The sequence below is a fragment of the Geospiza fortis genome, unplaced genomic scaffold (genome assembly GCF_000277835.1).
Source record: "Geospiza fortis unplaced genomic scaffold, GeoFor_1.0 scaffold244, whole genome shotgun sequence".
In the NCBI taxonomy this organism is placed as follows: Eukaryota; Metazoa; Chordata; class Aves; order Passeriformes; family Thraupidae; genus Geospiza; species Geospiza fortis.
The window spans coordinates 2,656,052-2,672,998 of record NW_005054370.1 but is presented as its reverse complement, the minus strand read 5'-3'; the positions used below and the strand labels follow the sequence as shown (position 1 = coordinate 2,672,998).

General features: G+C 44.0%; 1 protein-coding gene across 2 annotated transcripts in view; it reads left to right on the top strand.

The window, feature by feature from the left end:
• The window catches only part of TMEM94 (transmembrane protein 94), a 38,484-nt gene that overhangs the window by 12,343 nt on the left and 9,194 nt on the right, over positions 1-16,947 (top strand). The window contains exons 10-21 of one of the 2 annotated variants that reach the window (XM_031059953.1): positions 2,850-2,906; positions 4,740-4,844; positions 5,450-5,614; positions 5,851-6,060; positions 6,230-6,545; positions 7,282-7,455; positions 10,710-10,812; positions 12,002-12,219; positions 13,383-13,561; positions 13,761-13,899; positions 14,525-14,640; positions 15,496-15,595. In XM_031059953.1, coding sequence (XP_030915813.1) covers positions 2,850-2,906; positions 4,740-4,844; positions 5,450-5,614; positions 5,851-6,060; positions 6,230-6,545; positions 7,282-7,455; positions 10,710-10,812; positions 12,002-12,219; positions 13,383-13,561; positions 13,761-13,899; positions 14,525-14,640; positions 15,496-15,595 — 1,882 coding nt within the window. Of the gene's footprint in view, positions 1-2,849; positions 2,907-4,739; positions 4,845-5,449; positions 5,615-5,850; positions 6,061-6,229; positions 6,546-7,281; positions 7,456-10,709; positions 10,813-12,001; positions 12,220-13,379; positions 13,562-13,760; positions 13,900-14,524; positions 14,641-15,495; positions 15,596-16,947 lie in introns of both variants that reach the window. The other variant, XM_014308480.2, reaches the window with a different exon arrangement.

The window sequence follows — 16,947 nt, the reverse complement described above, 5'->3', positions numbered from 1 at the left end:
AATTCACAATTCAGCTGGGAAAATCCAGAACTCCTTGGCTTCCTTGCTTCATCATTCTTAACATTCCCATTTGCCCTGTCACTCATACTTGCACTTTCCTTTTTTTCTTTTCCTGTCTTCTCCTTTTTCTTGTCCAGGCAACTCTGTCTGTCCAGCCAGCTCTTTCTGTGGCATCTCAGACATGCTCCTCCATCCTTGCTGCTGCAGAACAGCTGCTCTGACGTGCCTTGGTCGCTCACCCCCTGGCCAGGGCAGTCACTTGGCCTCCCTATGTCCCTCCTTCCTTCTCTCTTCTCTGTTCAAAATGTAGCAGGTAAGACCCTTCTCCTCTCCAATCACTTGGTGGCAACTTGGCTGCTTATCCACCTTCTTCCCCTTCCTATCATGTTCAAGCTGTTTGATTCCCAATTTTTCAAGGTCAGAGGTGACCTTTGTGACTGGCTGAAAGGACACAAACCAGTGCCCCCTAAACAAGCCCCTGCCTCAAGTTTCATTACTACAGTTGCACTGCAGCAACATTCCTTTTAGAAAAGAATTTGCTGTTGGTTTGAAAATATTTGTACTGCCTTTGATAGTTTTTGTCAGTAATTATTTACCTTTACTGCTAAAAATGGACATTCTGTGTTAGTGGGAATTTCTGCAGTATCTGATTTCCATCCCTTGGAAAATTTACATCTTTTGTCTCGTAGATTTAAGAGCAAAGAGCATGTCAATCAAAATTCTGGTCTGTTGTAACTACTCACATTCCTTTTTACCATCTCTGGTTAAGTAAACAGTTCAAGCACCTTGAGGCACTATAAGCATATTTTCCAAACCCCTAATCTTTCTCTTGGCATTCCTCTTAGCTTTCTCCACTGTTTCAGGAAAACTGTAGGGTTATATCTCAAACCCCACAAAATATTCCAGTAATAGCTGTGCTTTTGATAAATTTCAGAATTATCTGGACTTTCTGCTCTGTGTTCCCTTGTTTGTACAACAAAGGATCCCATTAGATCTTTCAGCCACTGCTTTAAAAGGCCAGGCTTTGTTCAGCTGCAGTTAATGCTTTCTGAGAATCCTCATCCTGTAAGTCCAACCTCCTTTTCTTTGCACCTAAATACACAGCCTTAGTTTTGTGCCTGTAGGGATACATGTTTTTGCATACTGCCCAAGCAATCCATATTTTTTGTGACAGTGGTCTGTCCTCTTTACATTGCACCCTGCCCTAAACTTTGTATCCTTTACAATCTCTATCAGTAATATGTTGTTTTTAGTTTTCTCTCAGGTTATTAAAAAATACCCAGATTTGTCCCTGCTTGAGGTAGTAACACATCATTGCAAATAATTTCTGTTTCTCTTCCATTTAGAGATAGTCTGTTTCTAATATATCTGACATGGGCTCTATTACTTTGGTATTTTCATTAGAAAACTAGTCAAGCATTTAGAATCAAGTCAAATTAACAAATGGTCTGTGTCAAAAGCAGTACTTTTATCAGACAAATTTGTAATTTTGTCAAAAAAGATATCACAATAGTTTGAGGAGATTTGCTGCTTGTATAGTTGTGGTGTTTGGCACTGATTTTATTATTCCACTTCTTTTCTTTTAATTGAGTCTCATATTAGCTACTCTTTTATTCTGTCTGAAATCAAAGTCTGTCTGGGGTCCTGTGGTAACTTGGATGGTTCTCCTTCCCTTTTTGGGCATTGGCACCACTTCCATTGAACTGGGACTTAATCCACAGTTCAAGCCTTCTGCAAAATCAGCAGTAACAGTCATTGTCCAGACCTGCTAATTTAAACATATTTACTTTCTGTAGCTGGTGTTGGAATGGAAAATATTTCATAGTTATCATATGGTATGATTGTATCACTGAATAAGGAATAGCAATATTTATTTAACATGTCTGCCTTGCCTTCAATGTCATTTGCAATTTCACTGTCTTTAACAATCAGTGGTCTGGTTTTAATTACCAACTGTTATACTTTTCCTTATTTTTATGTTAATTCTTACTTCTATTTTAATTTAAAACTGGTCTCTTATTTTACTAAGGGATTGTTGCTTTTTAAAACTGTAACGAAATATTCTTAAACACTTCTTAATTATCCTTCATAGTTCTCAGTTTAAATGATTTCTGACATATTTCTCTTGGCTTTTTATGGCTTTGTTAAACTGATCCTTTTTCAAATGCCAGATATATGCATTATTATTTGGGCTATAGTTTTATTTACATATAAATGTAATTGCCATGGTCGCTTGTGGTTGTGAATACACTTAAATTTAAACTTTTTCAAAATTACATCTAGTGTGGAATACCTTTGTGCTGGATGCAAAATTTCTGAGTTAGTGAATTTCTCAGCGTAATTCCAAGAGCACCGTGGTGGTGCCCTGCTATAATTTCTTTTCATTTCCTCTCCACATCCCATTCATATTGCCTCATTCCTCTGTGTCCATTGTGTTTCAGGCACCTGCTTTTCCAACCTGTCTTCCAGCTCCCTTCCTGTAACTGACCCATATAAGTTAAAATCAGATCACTCAATCCTGGCTCTTTCTAACTAAAAATAACCACCCAGAAAGATCCTCCTCTGGGCCTAATTGCTATTATTTTCTCTGTAGACATTTAGGTAATGACTGTGTGTTCCTCTGTGATGTACAGCACCAAGCACTTTGCCTGTGCTTCACGAGTAGATAAAACCAGAGTCCATTAAAGACGTAATTGCTTTGATGAGTGATTGGTGTGCCGTGGTACAGCGACTCCCACAGAGCAGGACTCCTGCTTTCTCCTCCCCGAAGGCACATCCTGTGGGAAGGATGCTCCTCATGGCACATTTCTGAGCACAATTATAGTAACTGGTCTCTTCTCTTGCTGCAGCTTGCTAAGTTTTCAGAGGACACTCTCAGCAGCTACACAGAGATGGTATCTTCTCAGGTACTATTATTATGAATTGTTTTCCTCCATCTTCACTGCAGAACTTCATGATATCCTTTCCCTTCCTCTCTGATCTCCTGCTTGTTGCTAGACCCTTTTTACTTGTGTCAGTTGTCCATTGTCACTCATTTGTAGCTTTAATTTGCTGTGCATGCAGGTTGCATGTCTTTGCCTTCCACCTCCCCGTGTAAATACTGCTGTGCTGACTAGAGTTTGAGGTGACCTCAATGCTGAGTCCAGTTGGGCTTTTCTGAATATTGCAAATGGTTTGAAATCAACTTTTTCTGTCCTGGAGACAGTACTTCTTTCAAGTCCTGTTCCAGAAGTAAAATAAACTTTGTATGGTGTGTGTCTGAACAAAGTGAAGTATTTTGCTTGTACCAGAGAAACCTTGTTGAAGTCAAAACTAAAACCCAGAGGGAATGGTGGTCAGCACTCAGACCAAACTGCAGAGGGACTGTGGGATGTTCAGGCTTTTTGAAAGTCTGATCCTGTTCCATAGGCTTCTTATCAGGCTTAAGCCCATTACTGGTGCTTCCCAAGCTGGGGCAATGAAACATTCAGGAGCCCTTTTTCTAGGGAAGGAGCTGCTGTGGCCACTCTATAAATTGCATCATCCAGATTAAACAGGTGGGTAGAGGAAAGATACTTCTCTGTCTATCTGGTGTTCAGATTCCCCTTTCCATAAGGAGGCAGATGGACTCCAGGAGTGATTAATAATCCCTTGATATGATAAGAATCAATTCCTGTCTCCTTGCTCCCAGTCACTCAGAGTGAGTGCACAAGGGTGCCCACACATGTGTTTCCTTTGCTGAATATTTTGTTGGCTTTTTGTGCCAGTTCATCATTTAGCTGAGATGTTCTTCAGATATTAAATGGGGGTGATTTTAGCTGACCTACCTTGTTGAGGAGATCTCTTTCTTTCCTTTTGTAACATTTTTACTTAGAAGAAACTGGTTTAAATAAGAGCATTTTTTTTCTTGGTGATAGCTCCAGATTGTTTTGCATTTGAGCTTACTGCTGTACTAACCATTAGGATCCAGGGAACATGATTTCAGGAGCTTTGGGGGAAGTGCTCTGCAGTCACAGTATTCCAGAATAACAGCTAAAAAGCAGTAAAATAACACAGTAATTCAATCCTGGTTTTGCTGACTTTAGGATTGCCAAAGGAAAACACACAGCTCTGGTGCTTGGGTTGATTACTGCCATCCAGACTCCCTCTGAAATATATCTGTGTAGAAGGTGAAGGGTGCCAGCTGGACATTTTAATTTTACAAAATATCCCCTTCTTTCTCTTCCATTACAATTCCTTTGTAAGAATGGAGTAGTCAGGGCACCTTGTCTTTGTTTCTGATGTTATCATTGCCTCAGTAAGTAACCTGGAGCAGGTCACCTCAGCACAGGGACCCCATCCTTTACCTGATTTGCAGCATGGTGGTGGGAACTCAAAGGCCTCAAACTCCACAATCCAAGGGGTTGAGTTACTTCAGGATAAAAACACCAAGAGGTGACAACTGATTCACTCGAAATGAGCTCACTTCAGAATTAATTTCTGTGGTTTTGGGTAGACAAGAGGTAGTTTCAGTGATTTCTCAATTCAGCAATCAAACTGACTGTTAGCAATCAGTGGAAATGGGAAGAAATGCTTTTCCCTGGAGAACACCAGCCCTGTATCAGGTAACAGGTTCCCACAGAGACTGATGTCTATCTTACAGTGTATCCCTGTGTTGAAAGTGAAAGCAGGTAATGTCATACTCCCTTTTCCCCTTCTCTCCCTTCATCTTCCCCTGAATGAGTCTCTAACTGGCTGTTGTCCTCTGCTTCCCTCCTCAGGAAATGATACGCTGTATCTGGAGCCACTTCCTCTGTGTTTTAAAAGGCAAATCCCCAACTCTGAGCTTCACTTCCAGCTTGCTCCACAGTCTGGGATCTGTCACTGTGAGTATTGCTGGGTTGTCAGAAAGAGGAGCCCTGTGAGGATGCTTCATTTGCATCATTCATGTCATTGTTCCCTGAGCACAGACTGCAAGCAGTTCACTGTGCTGGAATTAGAAGCCCTTCAGGCACCTGTCTTTGTTGAAGAGTTTATAAATGTCCTGTCATGTCCAAGCACATTTACAGGCTAAAACAATAGTTTGAGATACTCTGTGACATCTGACAGGATGTCTGTATCTTCCAGCTCTGATTCTGGTTAAATTATCCTCTTGATTCCTGTGCAAGAACCAGCTGGTTTGGGTCCTGGTAAGGTACTAGCTAGTGAAATATGTTGAATAGTTGCTTCCTTCCCTTGGTCTTCATGCCTAGTTTTATAGTATGCTGAAGTAAAATCTGTGTTAAACGACCCATCAGTCTTGTTAGAGCAAGGAATTCTTGGATTTCTTGGAGTGTTATTAGGTGCAGTTTCTTCAGAGAGCAAGTTGGTGAAGGAGAGACTTGTCTATCCTCCCATGTGTTTATTAAAGTCATGATGTTTACAACTATGCACGAACACAGATGTTTTCACTAAGATTTTGCTTTCTTGGGGGTGTTATGGGATGTTCTAGGTGCTCTGCTGTGTAGACAAGCAGGGGATTCTTTCCTGGCCAAACCCCAGCCCAGAGACTGTTCTGTTCTTCAGTGGGAAGGTGGAACCACCTCATGACAGCCATGAAGACCTGACTGACGAGCTCTCCACAAGGTCCTTCTGCCATCCTGAGATGGAAGATGAGGTGGGTGATCCTTGGTCCATAGTGTGGTGTGTTGGCTGCAATCACACTTTGACTGACACACAATGTGATATTATAGAGGGCTCTTGTAGAGAAGTCCTGTGCCATAATTCTTTGCTTAAAGATGAAGAAGCAAGCAAGGATCCTTTTCTACAGGAGTCCTGAAGCAGCAGGTGAATCAGCAGTGCCTTGTGTTTAATCACTGAATCACCACCCTTTGCTCTGTTGGTCTCCCACAGCCCCATGAAAGAGATGCTTTGCTCTCTGGCCCCCTGGCAGACACAGTGCACATGGCCAATGAGCAGGAGAGGAACAACTGGTCTGGTGATGCTCCGAAGGCTCCTGAAGCCTCTGCCCACCGGAAGCCAAACAGCAGAAGCAAACATCCCTCTGGATCCAATGTGAGCTTTAGCAAGGACACAGAGGGTGGAGAGGAGGAACATACTCAGGTAAGACTTACTGGAGGGGCACACAAGTAAGCTTTTGTGGAGCTGTAACACAAACTCAAACCCACAGAGTCCCCACTGTTAGGGAGTTTAACTGGGAATTCCCTGCAGGATTCTAGGCTCAAGCTGTATTCATTGTAACAAACTACAGTTTCTCTGCCTGTTGGACCAGGTTGTTGGGGACAGTGAGGTGTTGGCTTGTGAGGCTGAAGACTTTGTGTGTGACTACCACCTGGAGATGCTCAGCCTGTCCCAAGACCAGCAGAACCCATCCTGCATCCAGTTTGATGACTCCAACTGGCACATGCACCTGAATTCCCTGAAGCCTCTGGGCCTGAACGTGCTGCTCAACCTGTGCAACGCCGGCGTGACCGAGCGGCTGTGCCGCTTCTCCGACCACCTCTGCAACATCGCCCTGCAGGAGACTCACAATGCTGTGCTGCCTGTCCACGTGCCCTGGGGCCTCTGTGAGCTTGCCAGGCTGATAGGTGAGCAGGAACTGGATGAACAGACATGGAGAAATCAGAGCTGTCAATAGACTCTTAATCCTTGAAGAGCATGAGAATATTTACCCAGTCCCATTTGCTGAGGAGGTGGAAATACAGAGCTGACTCTGTTGCTGTTTGGTTGCCAAAATAGTTTATTAAAGAGATGGCTTCTGGCAAGTTCTGACATTGTCAGTGCTATCCAAGGAACAAATGTTATCAAGGATAGTGCCAGCCAGCCCTGGCTAGGCTTCATATTCTCCTGGTGTGAGTCTGTCAGTCTCATCAGGAGACAAAGAATACCTGCTAATGAACAGATATCTGTCCTGTCTTTACTGTAGGACTTTACAGGGAGTTGGGGGATAAATGATGTACCTCAACTCATTTTACAGATGGGAAAATGGAGGCATAGGGGCAGAAAGAGGTTAGAGGTAACACTAGGATTAAAAACTGGAAACTTGAACTCACTTCCGTGCCTGTACTTTGATGTCACAGTTACTCTCCTCAGTAAACAAGAGCAGGAACACTGTAATTACTAATCTAGTCCTTTGGAGTATTTTTCATCCTATATCTTGAGCCATATTTACATAGGTGAACACTGAGCACAGCTCACCTACCAGTTGCTGCAGAGGTGTCAGAATGAGCACAGGCAAAGTGGGTGGCATAGAATCAGGAGAAGGGACTTCCCTTTTGCATTGATTAGAGCCTGATTTTCCCCCTCCTTGTGTTCATGTTTCAGGTTTCACACCAGGTGCTAAAGATCTTTTCAAGCAGGAGAACTATTTGGCTTTGTACCGCTTGCCAAGTGATGAGATGGTTAAGGAAACCATCCTGGGGAAGCTTTCATCCATCACCAAGAGGAGACCCCCACTGAGCCACATGATTAACCTGTTTGTGAAGGACACCACTACCAGTAAGGCTGCCTTTTTCTCTAGGCATCCACTTGGCACAGGGGGAGCATTTCCTTAGAGAGCCCAGAAAATGTCAGGCTGGGAGAGCCTGGAGTCCCTGTGGGGTGATGCCCCTGCTCTGCCCATGGCCAGTGCAGATATGATTAACAAACCTCAGTGATCATCTGTGGTATTCTGAGGGGGGAATTCTTCCCAGCCTTGGCTCACTCCAGAATCACAGATAATTTTTAAAAAATATCTTAGCACATAGTAGACCTGTTTTCTGTGAACAAATGGCAGTACAGAGTGTGGTATGGGTTTATTGAGGTTTTAATAGACTTCATGATGGTAGTGAAACTAATACTGCACAAGGTTGAATATCACTTTGGGTTTTAGTTAATAATGCTCATCCTTCTGATAAATCATAAACCAATATCGTTGTGAGTTGTCTAGTGTATTACATTGCACACTCCTATATTGCATACTTATAAGAAATCACAAAACTCTCATGCAGACTCACAGTGACCATGAATATAAACCTGGAGTCATGCAGAATTTCCACTCTTTCTACGCCTTCCTGCTCTCAGAGGAGTGGGCTAGGATGGAAAGGATGTACAGCTGGTTGAGGTCTTAAAGCACCTCAGAAAGATTTAACAGCTTGCCTGTCAGAGCTCTTATTAGTCTCTTTGTAATTCCTTAAATTGACTGAACTTGGCTCTCTAGAGTTGACATATGTTCAATATTGAGTCTGAAATACGATCATTGTGCTGGCCAGAGTTTTACCAGGTTAAATTCTCTTCTCTCACCCACTTCTTCTTAAATTTTTGTCTTTATCTGGGGAGGAGCTTTTTCATTTGTTCTTATTGCTGCTACCTGGCCTTTGTAAGCAGGAATTGTTTTGATGCTGAGATTTTTAGTGTAGAGAAAAAACCTTTAATGTTGCCTCATTTCAACTCCTTATCCTCAATTTTAAACGGTTTAGGTTAGAGCCTGGAGCTCAGACGAATAGGTGTGACCTGGATTATCCTGTCTAGAGTAAATTCTAAGAGGAATTTTGCCAGTTGGGTTTAGTTAACCATTGGAACACCTCTCACACAATAGTCTTGTCCCTTGAAATTTCCTAAAATACTGCCATTTTAGAACCAGAAATACTGGATTGTGCAGATAACATTGGATGAAGTCAAATGGCTCTGTTTATGCAGAAGTCAGACCAGATGATCATAACTTACCTCTCTCCACACATATTTTGTGAATAAATCTTGGAATCCACCCACTCCCATGACATGCTGCAGTCAAAGCAAGGTACATAAATTCTACAGCTGTAGCAGAAATGGGAGGCAGCTTATCTGTATGTTCCCTTACTATTCTATTGAAATACATATCTCACCATCTGGCAGTGTTCATCCCAGATCCATAGTAACCACATGGAAATGAGGTGCTCACGATGCCTTCCACTGAGGAAAACAGCTCGATACCATCTCTGTCTTCCTCTACTGAGCTGCACTGCTCCGTTCCTTTTGATCTGTCTCATTGGCTCAGCTGGAGCAGTTTGGTTCTTCCCAGTGAGTCCCAGCAGCCATGAATGGCTGTCACACCCCCTGCCCTATTCATTCGGTTTTTTCCCCTTTTGCCAGAGAAATCCTGGCCTGAGAGTTCATGACTTGGGAAGGGAAAAGGCTGAGCTCATTTTACTGGCAGGACAGCTCAGTGAACTCCTTGCAGTTTATAGTGTCTGCAGTCACTGCTACTTTCCCCTTAGCAGGGCTGTGGTGTGGGATTCTGGTGGGAATTAATGGGAAATGGATTGCAGCTGCTGACAGGCATGAACATGGGTACATCTGTGCATGTGGTCATTGCAAGCTGTTGCTCTGTGTCCAGGACATAGGTTTTGCATGGATAAACATCTCTTGTTCCCTCTTTCTGAGCAAGGACTATCTGACCTTAGGAGCAAGGTGGGAAGGATTAGGTGTTTATACAATAAAATTAACCAGAGCTCTACACAAGTGCTCCTTTGTGTCCCTGAGACAGGCTCCTTCTTTCACACACAGCTCTTATTCGTCTTGGAGGTTTGTTATGCTGATAAACTTGGCTCGTGATGACTATTTATAGCAAAAGCAGAGAGCTGCTATGTTTTGGAAAAACCTCTGGGGTTCCTGAAGGTCCCTGGCTGGTTTGTGTTGAGGGGATATTCTTGGCTCTGGGTTTCACCAGCCAGTGTGAGCATTAGCAGTCAGCAGCAATGCCTGCAAGAAGCCTTTGGGCTCGTTTTTATTGGCAGTGGTTTTTCTTTGGTGGTTTTCTTTTTTTTTTTTTTCATTAGCTCAGCTTTGAAGCTATTGGGGGTAAAGTCACAGAGCAGCTGGAGGAGGGAAGGGAGGCTCTACGTGCAGGAAATGTTAATGGGTTGATACAAATGAGAGGGAGCAGGAGGTGTGGAGGGGAGACAGCCCCAAGTCCCTGAACTTGTGTCCTGTGCCTGGGACCTGCATCAGGGATGTCACACACCTCTGAGAACAGCTTTTTGACACCTCTGACTACAAGAGGGAATAAGAGATTTTGAGTCTGTATTAAAAACTGAAATAGGAGGAGAAGGAAAACCAGGACAAGCTGTGGTGTCCGTTGATTTTCAGTTCTTCCCTAAAGACAACATGAGTTGAGTTACTTTTTTAGAGTCTCTTATATTGAACTTTTGACCATCCTGAGTTAACACATTTTCAGGGTGAAAATGTGAAACAGGCTGTTATCTGGCAGGTCACACTGTCAAATTATCTTCTGCTACTTGAATGAAAAGTATTCAAGAATAGCTCTTACCCTTTAGTTCCACGTCTGGCCTAAAAATGAATGCACTTTGCAGCATAGGCAGACTTTGATCCCCGTAGGCTCATCACTGCTGCTTGTACTTTCTTGACAAGAGGCACAAAGGAATTTCTCTTCTGCTCTGTGGGATGCAGGAACAAGATATTATCCCACCTTTATAGGAACAGGATTGATACATGGGGTAAGGGGAGAATAGGAAGGGACTACATGGCTCATATTTTATCACAGCCTTGTTTGAACCCACAATTAGACAAAGGGCAGTTGCAGGTGCATCATCAATCCTGAACAATTTCTTGATGGAGACTGAAGACTTTGAGCAGAGGAAAAGGGGATATCTGGAATGCATCAAAGCATTTTGTGGGAACACTCATGTTTTAACAAATAAGGGAGCAGCTGGTGTGATATGCCCTTCCTGGGAGCTGTATATGTGATGCTGACTCATTGTTCTCCTACACTTCAGGCACTGAGCAGATGTTTTCTCATGGGACAGCTGACATCATCCTTGAGGCCTGCACTGACTTTTGGGATGGTACTGATATCTACCCCCTCTCTGGCTCTGACAGGTGGGCAGCTTTCTCATTTGGGGCATTCAGGAGCTGCAGATAAAATGTGGAGGGAACCTGGTCACTCTGTTAAAATTATTTTTGTGATGCTTGTTAAGCTTTTTAAGAGCTTCAAGCAGGCTATGAACATGAGCCATCTCTGCTTGTAATTAATTGTTATCATAGCATGTAAGAGATTAGATAGCAATAAGTATTAAGTTGGTCTGGAAGAGTAAGCCACTTTTCACTGTATCTGTTGGGATATTGTCCTCTTGTAAGTTGATTCTGACTGTACTGTGTTGTAGGACTGAATTATAATCAGGTCATGCTAGTGGCAGTGGATTTTTTGTTGCTTTTCAAGAAAAATGTGTTGTCTTACATGAAATGCAAAATGATCAATTGTGCCTGAACCATTCCACACAAAGCATCACGCCCTTGGAGTCCTGCTGCAATATCTGACAGTGTGTGCTGCATTTTCATCTACAGGCTGAATTGCTGTTCCTAATGGCACAGCAGACCAGTAATGTTTAGTTTCACTGACTTTTCACATTGTTCTTCTAAATCTGCTTATCCTCAGGTGTGAAAAAACTGGCACTTATCCTTTTTGGAATATTGATCATGTTACAAGCAAATTAAAAATCTGATGTATAGTCTAATTTGTTACCTTTGTGAATTCAGCTTAGAGAAGGAACTTTACCTTATTTCAGTTACTGAATGTTGACTAAATACAGCTCCTGGGACCCAGACTCTGAAAGGGGATAGGAGAAAAGTCTGCTCCTGCAACCATCTCTGCCGTAGATCCTGTTGTCAGAGTTGTCAGTTCCCTCTTTGGTGTTTATCTCCCTAGAGATAAATTATGTCTGATGAATTAAGCTTCTGCTGTCATGCAATGAACTTTCTTGGAGTAATCTGGCAGCCATATAGAGCATATTATATTAATAAGTATATTTGAAGAGCTCTGTGTTCATACCCATCAATCTGAGCAAACAGAAACATTCACCACTGCCCCTATTGGAATATGTGTTCTTGTTGCTCTGCAATGCCTGCAGCTTGGAGAATGCAGAAGCAGTAGGGAAAAGCTTCTTCAGACTTTCTAACCACTCTTTATGGAAGACATTTTTCCAAATACACGGAACTACAGCATTTCTGTATTGTCAGAAATGTGGCACATTTTTGCTAACTTTGCCTGTTTTTTCCCTCTTCCACATAGGAAGAAGGTGCTGGATTTCTACCAGCGAGCCTGCCTGTCAGGATACTGCTCTGCCTTTGCCTACAAGCCCATGCACTGTGCCCTGTCCTCCCAGCTCAATGGCAAGTGCATCGAGCTGGTGCAGGTGCCGGGGCAGAGCGCGATCTTCACCTGCTGCGACCTCCCTGGCACCACTCCCATCAAACAGAGCAGCCGCAGGAACAGCTGGAGCTCAGATGGTATGTGTGTCTCTGCTGCTGGCCCCTGATCAGCCTAGAGCTGTAAGAACATTGTTATTCAGAGTAGCAGATGGAAATTTGGAAGGAAGAGTTTCTGAAGTAGATGGGTTTTCGGAGGAAGTAATGATGTGGCAGCTGGTAGGGGTATTTCTAGTTAAGTTATTGAAGCTTACAGAGAAATTATTGTCCTTGTGGGAAGTCTGTTTCTAAAGTAGGCTACAGAGAGTCAAGACTTCTGAGTATTTCAGTACTTGTTTTGCTATTTGTCTGATTTTATGGAAATCACATGGGATGGGCTTTTCAAAGGATTGAAATGTATAGTGCTATGCAACTATTATTCCTTGACAGATTTTGTTGCTGTGCTGAAGGAACTGATTCCCACTAGATGAACATGACATGTACATGTCCTTCAGAACAGCAATGGAAACTGAGAAGGAAGGCTCTTCTGGAAAACCAGTCTTATCCTCTTTCTGCCTTGGTCTCCCATTCTGTAAAATGTGACTAGTGGGGTTTCCAACTGCTAGGAACAGTTGTGACTGTTTTCAGAATACTTTTGAGTTCCACCTGTGGCAAGCCTTGCAACTATGTGAAGTGTTTTATTATTTTGTTCTTCATGCTTCATCCAGCCCCCATTCACCACTGGCTTCTGGTGATGGTGAAGGAACCCTGTCAAAGAGCCTTTGCAGGCTTTTTGGAAGTGTTTGCAGGGAACATGATTCAGTTCCTTTGCATCAGCCCCTCGTGCTCTGATGCCACTGTGCCTCAGCTAGACTTATCATGTTGTTTAGGCACAGTAGGATGTGTTTAAAATGCAAATGTGAACACTATGAAGCACACATCCTTGACCTTTCTACCCAAATTCCTTGTGACTGATCCCTGCCTTCTGTTTTGTCTTTTTCTTTTTCATGCTTGCTGTTTCCCACTTGTGTTCTTGGTCTCCTGTGTGGCGATGTCCTGAAACCACTTCTGTGACTGGGTATGCTGGCACAAATGGATGTCTCCTCATCTTCCCTCCTGTGTTTGTATTCCTGCACATTTCTGTGTCTGGATGCCGTGTCCTTGGGTGTCACCTTGGTGGCCTCCCCACCACGTGGCCTTTGTCTGATGCACACGTGGCCCCCATGTCTCAATGGGATTGCGTGTTGTTTGCATGCCTGAAGAAGGGATTGGGGAAGTGATGGAGAAGGAAGACTGTATCCAGGCTCTGAGTGGACAGATCTTCATGGGAATGGTCTCATCTCAGTATCAGGCCCGCCTTGACATTGTCCGCCTCATTGATGGATTGGTCAATGCCTGCATTCGTTTTGTCTACTTCTCCCTGGAAGATGAGCTCAAAAGCAAGGTAAGCTGTCTTTGCTGAACCCCCTGACCTTGCATGGCCCTTGCTTGTCTGACTGGAGAGTTTAGCTCCAGTGCAATGTAAGGTTAATCTAATTCAGCCCACTAATGAGTCCAGAAGGAACCTGTGCTCAGTATGGCATCAGTCTGCAGTGCTCTGGCCTGGGCAGCCACTCTAAAACCCTTTGTCTGCTCACCCACAGGTGTTTGCTGAGAAAATGGGTCTGGAGACTGGCTGGAATTGCCACATATCCTTAACACCCAATGGTGATGTGCCTGGCTCAGAGATCCCCCCATCCAGCCCCAGCCATGCTGGCTCCCTGCACGATGACCTCCATCAGGGTGAGAACTGTGCCTTGGCCACTCTGAATGCCATCTGTTTCCTGGGTGCTTCTTTTAAACCCATTCATAGGTTCCTGTGTCCACACCAGACACTTGATCTGTAGGAGCTTTGAGCACAAAACTGGATGGGCCTCAGGTGCGTGTGTGTAAGTGACACCACTTTACATTTATAGCCTTTCTAGCCAGCCAGTACCAAGTTTTTGGAAACAGACATCCTTCTATGCACCAGCTGCCATGAATTTTTGTATTCATGTGTGCTTCTGGTTCTTGCTGGGGTCCTGGTCAAGCCACTGAAGGTCACTTGCCTGTCTATTACTCTTTTTTTTTTTCTTACTTCAGCTGGGATTTCTTTATTCTCTTCCCCTGGAAGGACAGCAGAACAGATAAAGTATCATGTCTCAAAAGAGCAGAGACTAGGCTCACATATCTACCTCTGAACAGATTAGTCATCTAAAAATACTGCATTTTATATGACTGAGTGGGAGATCTGAGTGTTGCTAACCCAGAAAATCAGGCTTCACATTTCCTGGCTTCTGCAGTGCCATGTGCCTGTCCCATGTGGGTGGCACAGGGGTGGCACAGGCAGGTTTGGGATTGTTGTTTATGCTGCTCCTCTCTGCTCCAGTTTCCCGAGATGATGTGGAGGGGCTTCTGCTGATGGAAGAGGAAGGGCACTCGGATCTCATCAGCTTCCAGCCAACAGACAGTGATATCCCCAGCTTCCTGGAGGACTGCAACAGGGTGAGGGCCCCTCTCCTTGTACACCTTCTGCTGTTGTCATGGGCAGGAGTGTCACCTCAGTACTCTCAGAGGAAATTCCTTTTCAAAGGAGATTGGTTTCCATTGGGATGCCTGATTTCTCTCACCCTCTTCCAGCTTGGTATCTAGAGCCTGGGAAATTTGGGATTCTCTAAGTTAGTTACTTCTGCTGAACAGCTTAGGAGTTTAGGAATGGAGGTTAGCAAACATGGGGTACCTTGAGAGCTGCATCTCAGTTCCTCTGGGTCTCATGGGCTGGGCAGGGAGTGGGAACATCCCCACTTTCCATGTAGACAGAGGAAACACTCTGTCCTCCAGCTGTGAGCCACAGACTGGTGCAGCCCAGTGGTCAGTGTGAGACAAGCCCTTCCTGCTTCAGAAAGACCTCACATGTACTCAGCAGAGATTACAAGAATGTCAGAGATACGGATCAAAAAAATCTTTTAGGCCTGGTTTTAAAAGGCAAGAACCCTTCCTGCCTTGCTGCAGGCTGATGTGGCTGCAATTGAAATAGATGCAGTTGCTAGAAGACAGCAGATGTGTCTTACTAGATTCTCCACACAGGCAAAAGGTCCTCAGGAATCCTTGAGCACAGGTTTGTCACACTGACCTTACAAATCCTGAGGGCAAGCACAGGCAGCTTGGCAGGTCAGTGTAGAACTTTATCAGAAAACTTCAGGCAGTGCCTTGGGAAAGCCAGTTCTGTCTGCTGGAACATGAATTTGTATCTGATCTTGAAGTTGCATAATTCTAGGAATCATCATTCTCATTTCAGCAGTTCCCTCTGAAATGCCTCTCTCTCACACCCCTGCTTTATCTGTCCTTTCTCTTTTTCAGGCCAAACTCCCCCGGGGGATCCACCAGGTGAGACCTCACCTCCAGAACATTGACAACGTGCCTTTGCTGGTGCCCCTGTTCACAGACTGCACCCCAGAGAGTGAGTGGCCTTTCCTACTCCTGTCCATGAATTCCTTCCCCAGCTCCTTGGTTTGGCTCATCCAAATGTGGCCATGGATGAAGGGAAGGGAATACATTCCAGAAATTTAGAGGGACATGTTGATATTAATTACCCTCTGTTGCTACCTGTGGGGAGCCAGGTGTTAACTGAATTTTAGTGCAGCTGTTGTCCAGCTGCTGAATTGGGCTGAGAACCACTCCTTTCAATTTGCATTCATAAGAGATACAAAAGCAAACATCCAAAATGCTACTGCCTTTCATTAAATAAGTGTTATCAGTGTACCAGGAGACTTTGATCTCTGCTCACAGCTCCTCTATAACTTGGAAATCACTTCCCAGAAGAATGTTCCCCTGGCAGTTGTTGTTAACACCTTCTGCTGCTTTGCAGTTTTTGATTGCAGGAAACAGAAAGGACAAAATTTCCCTCTCTCTGAGGTATTACTTAAATAAAGGGGCTGAGTGCTCAACTGGCAAATAACTGCCAAATCTCCAGTAAATGTGGAGCATCATCATGATTTGCCATTTTAGTACCTCTGGTCACAGTTTCCAGCATGTCAATCACAGTCCAGTCTGCCTTCACGCTTAGTGCCCAGATTTCCTCTCTCTGACAGAAGTGGCAGCTCCCCTCTTGACCCAACCCCTCACTGTGCTGCAGTCTTTGTGCAGCAGGCATTTAGGGAAGGTGTTTACAGGGGAGTCTGCAGAGGGGAGGTTTGGGGTTTTTTGCCTGGAGCATTCTGGAAAATCCATGTACACACAGAGCACTGTGCATGGAGCTACAGAACTGAAATCAGATCAAACAGCAGCTTTGACTTAGAGGCCCCAGGGATGTCAATAAACATATTGATAAAGGGTAGAGGTGGTGCTGGTGGGTGGGAGTGCAGGAACAGGGGCTGGCTGTGTGTATGTCTAAATGTGGCACTGCTTTTGGAGTGGTTTGTTACATTCCCTCCCTTCCTTTAGACTTGCAACAACACTAGTGATGTGCTGCTGAGTTTGAAACACTGTATTTATTTTCAGTTTGAATGATTTAGGTTTATTTAATTTCTGCTGTTTTCTAACAAGAGCATTTGATGCTGTTGAAGCTGTTTTATGCACTCAGGCTATGCCTACAGCTATGGTCTGAAAGAGGTGTGCTGGAGATGCAAATCTCTGGGTCATAGTTCTGTGAACCACAGATAATTCCTGCAGTGGCAGGTAGATAGAGCACCTGGTCTGCAGTTAATTAACTTTCTAATTGTGTGCTTTGACTGTGGATCTCAATGTACACAGTGATGAATCTCAGATGGGGCAGTTTTAAAGGATCTGTTTGTTATCCAGATTGGAAAGAGT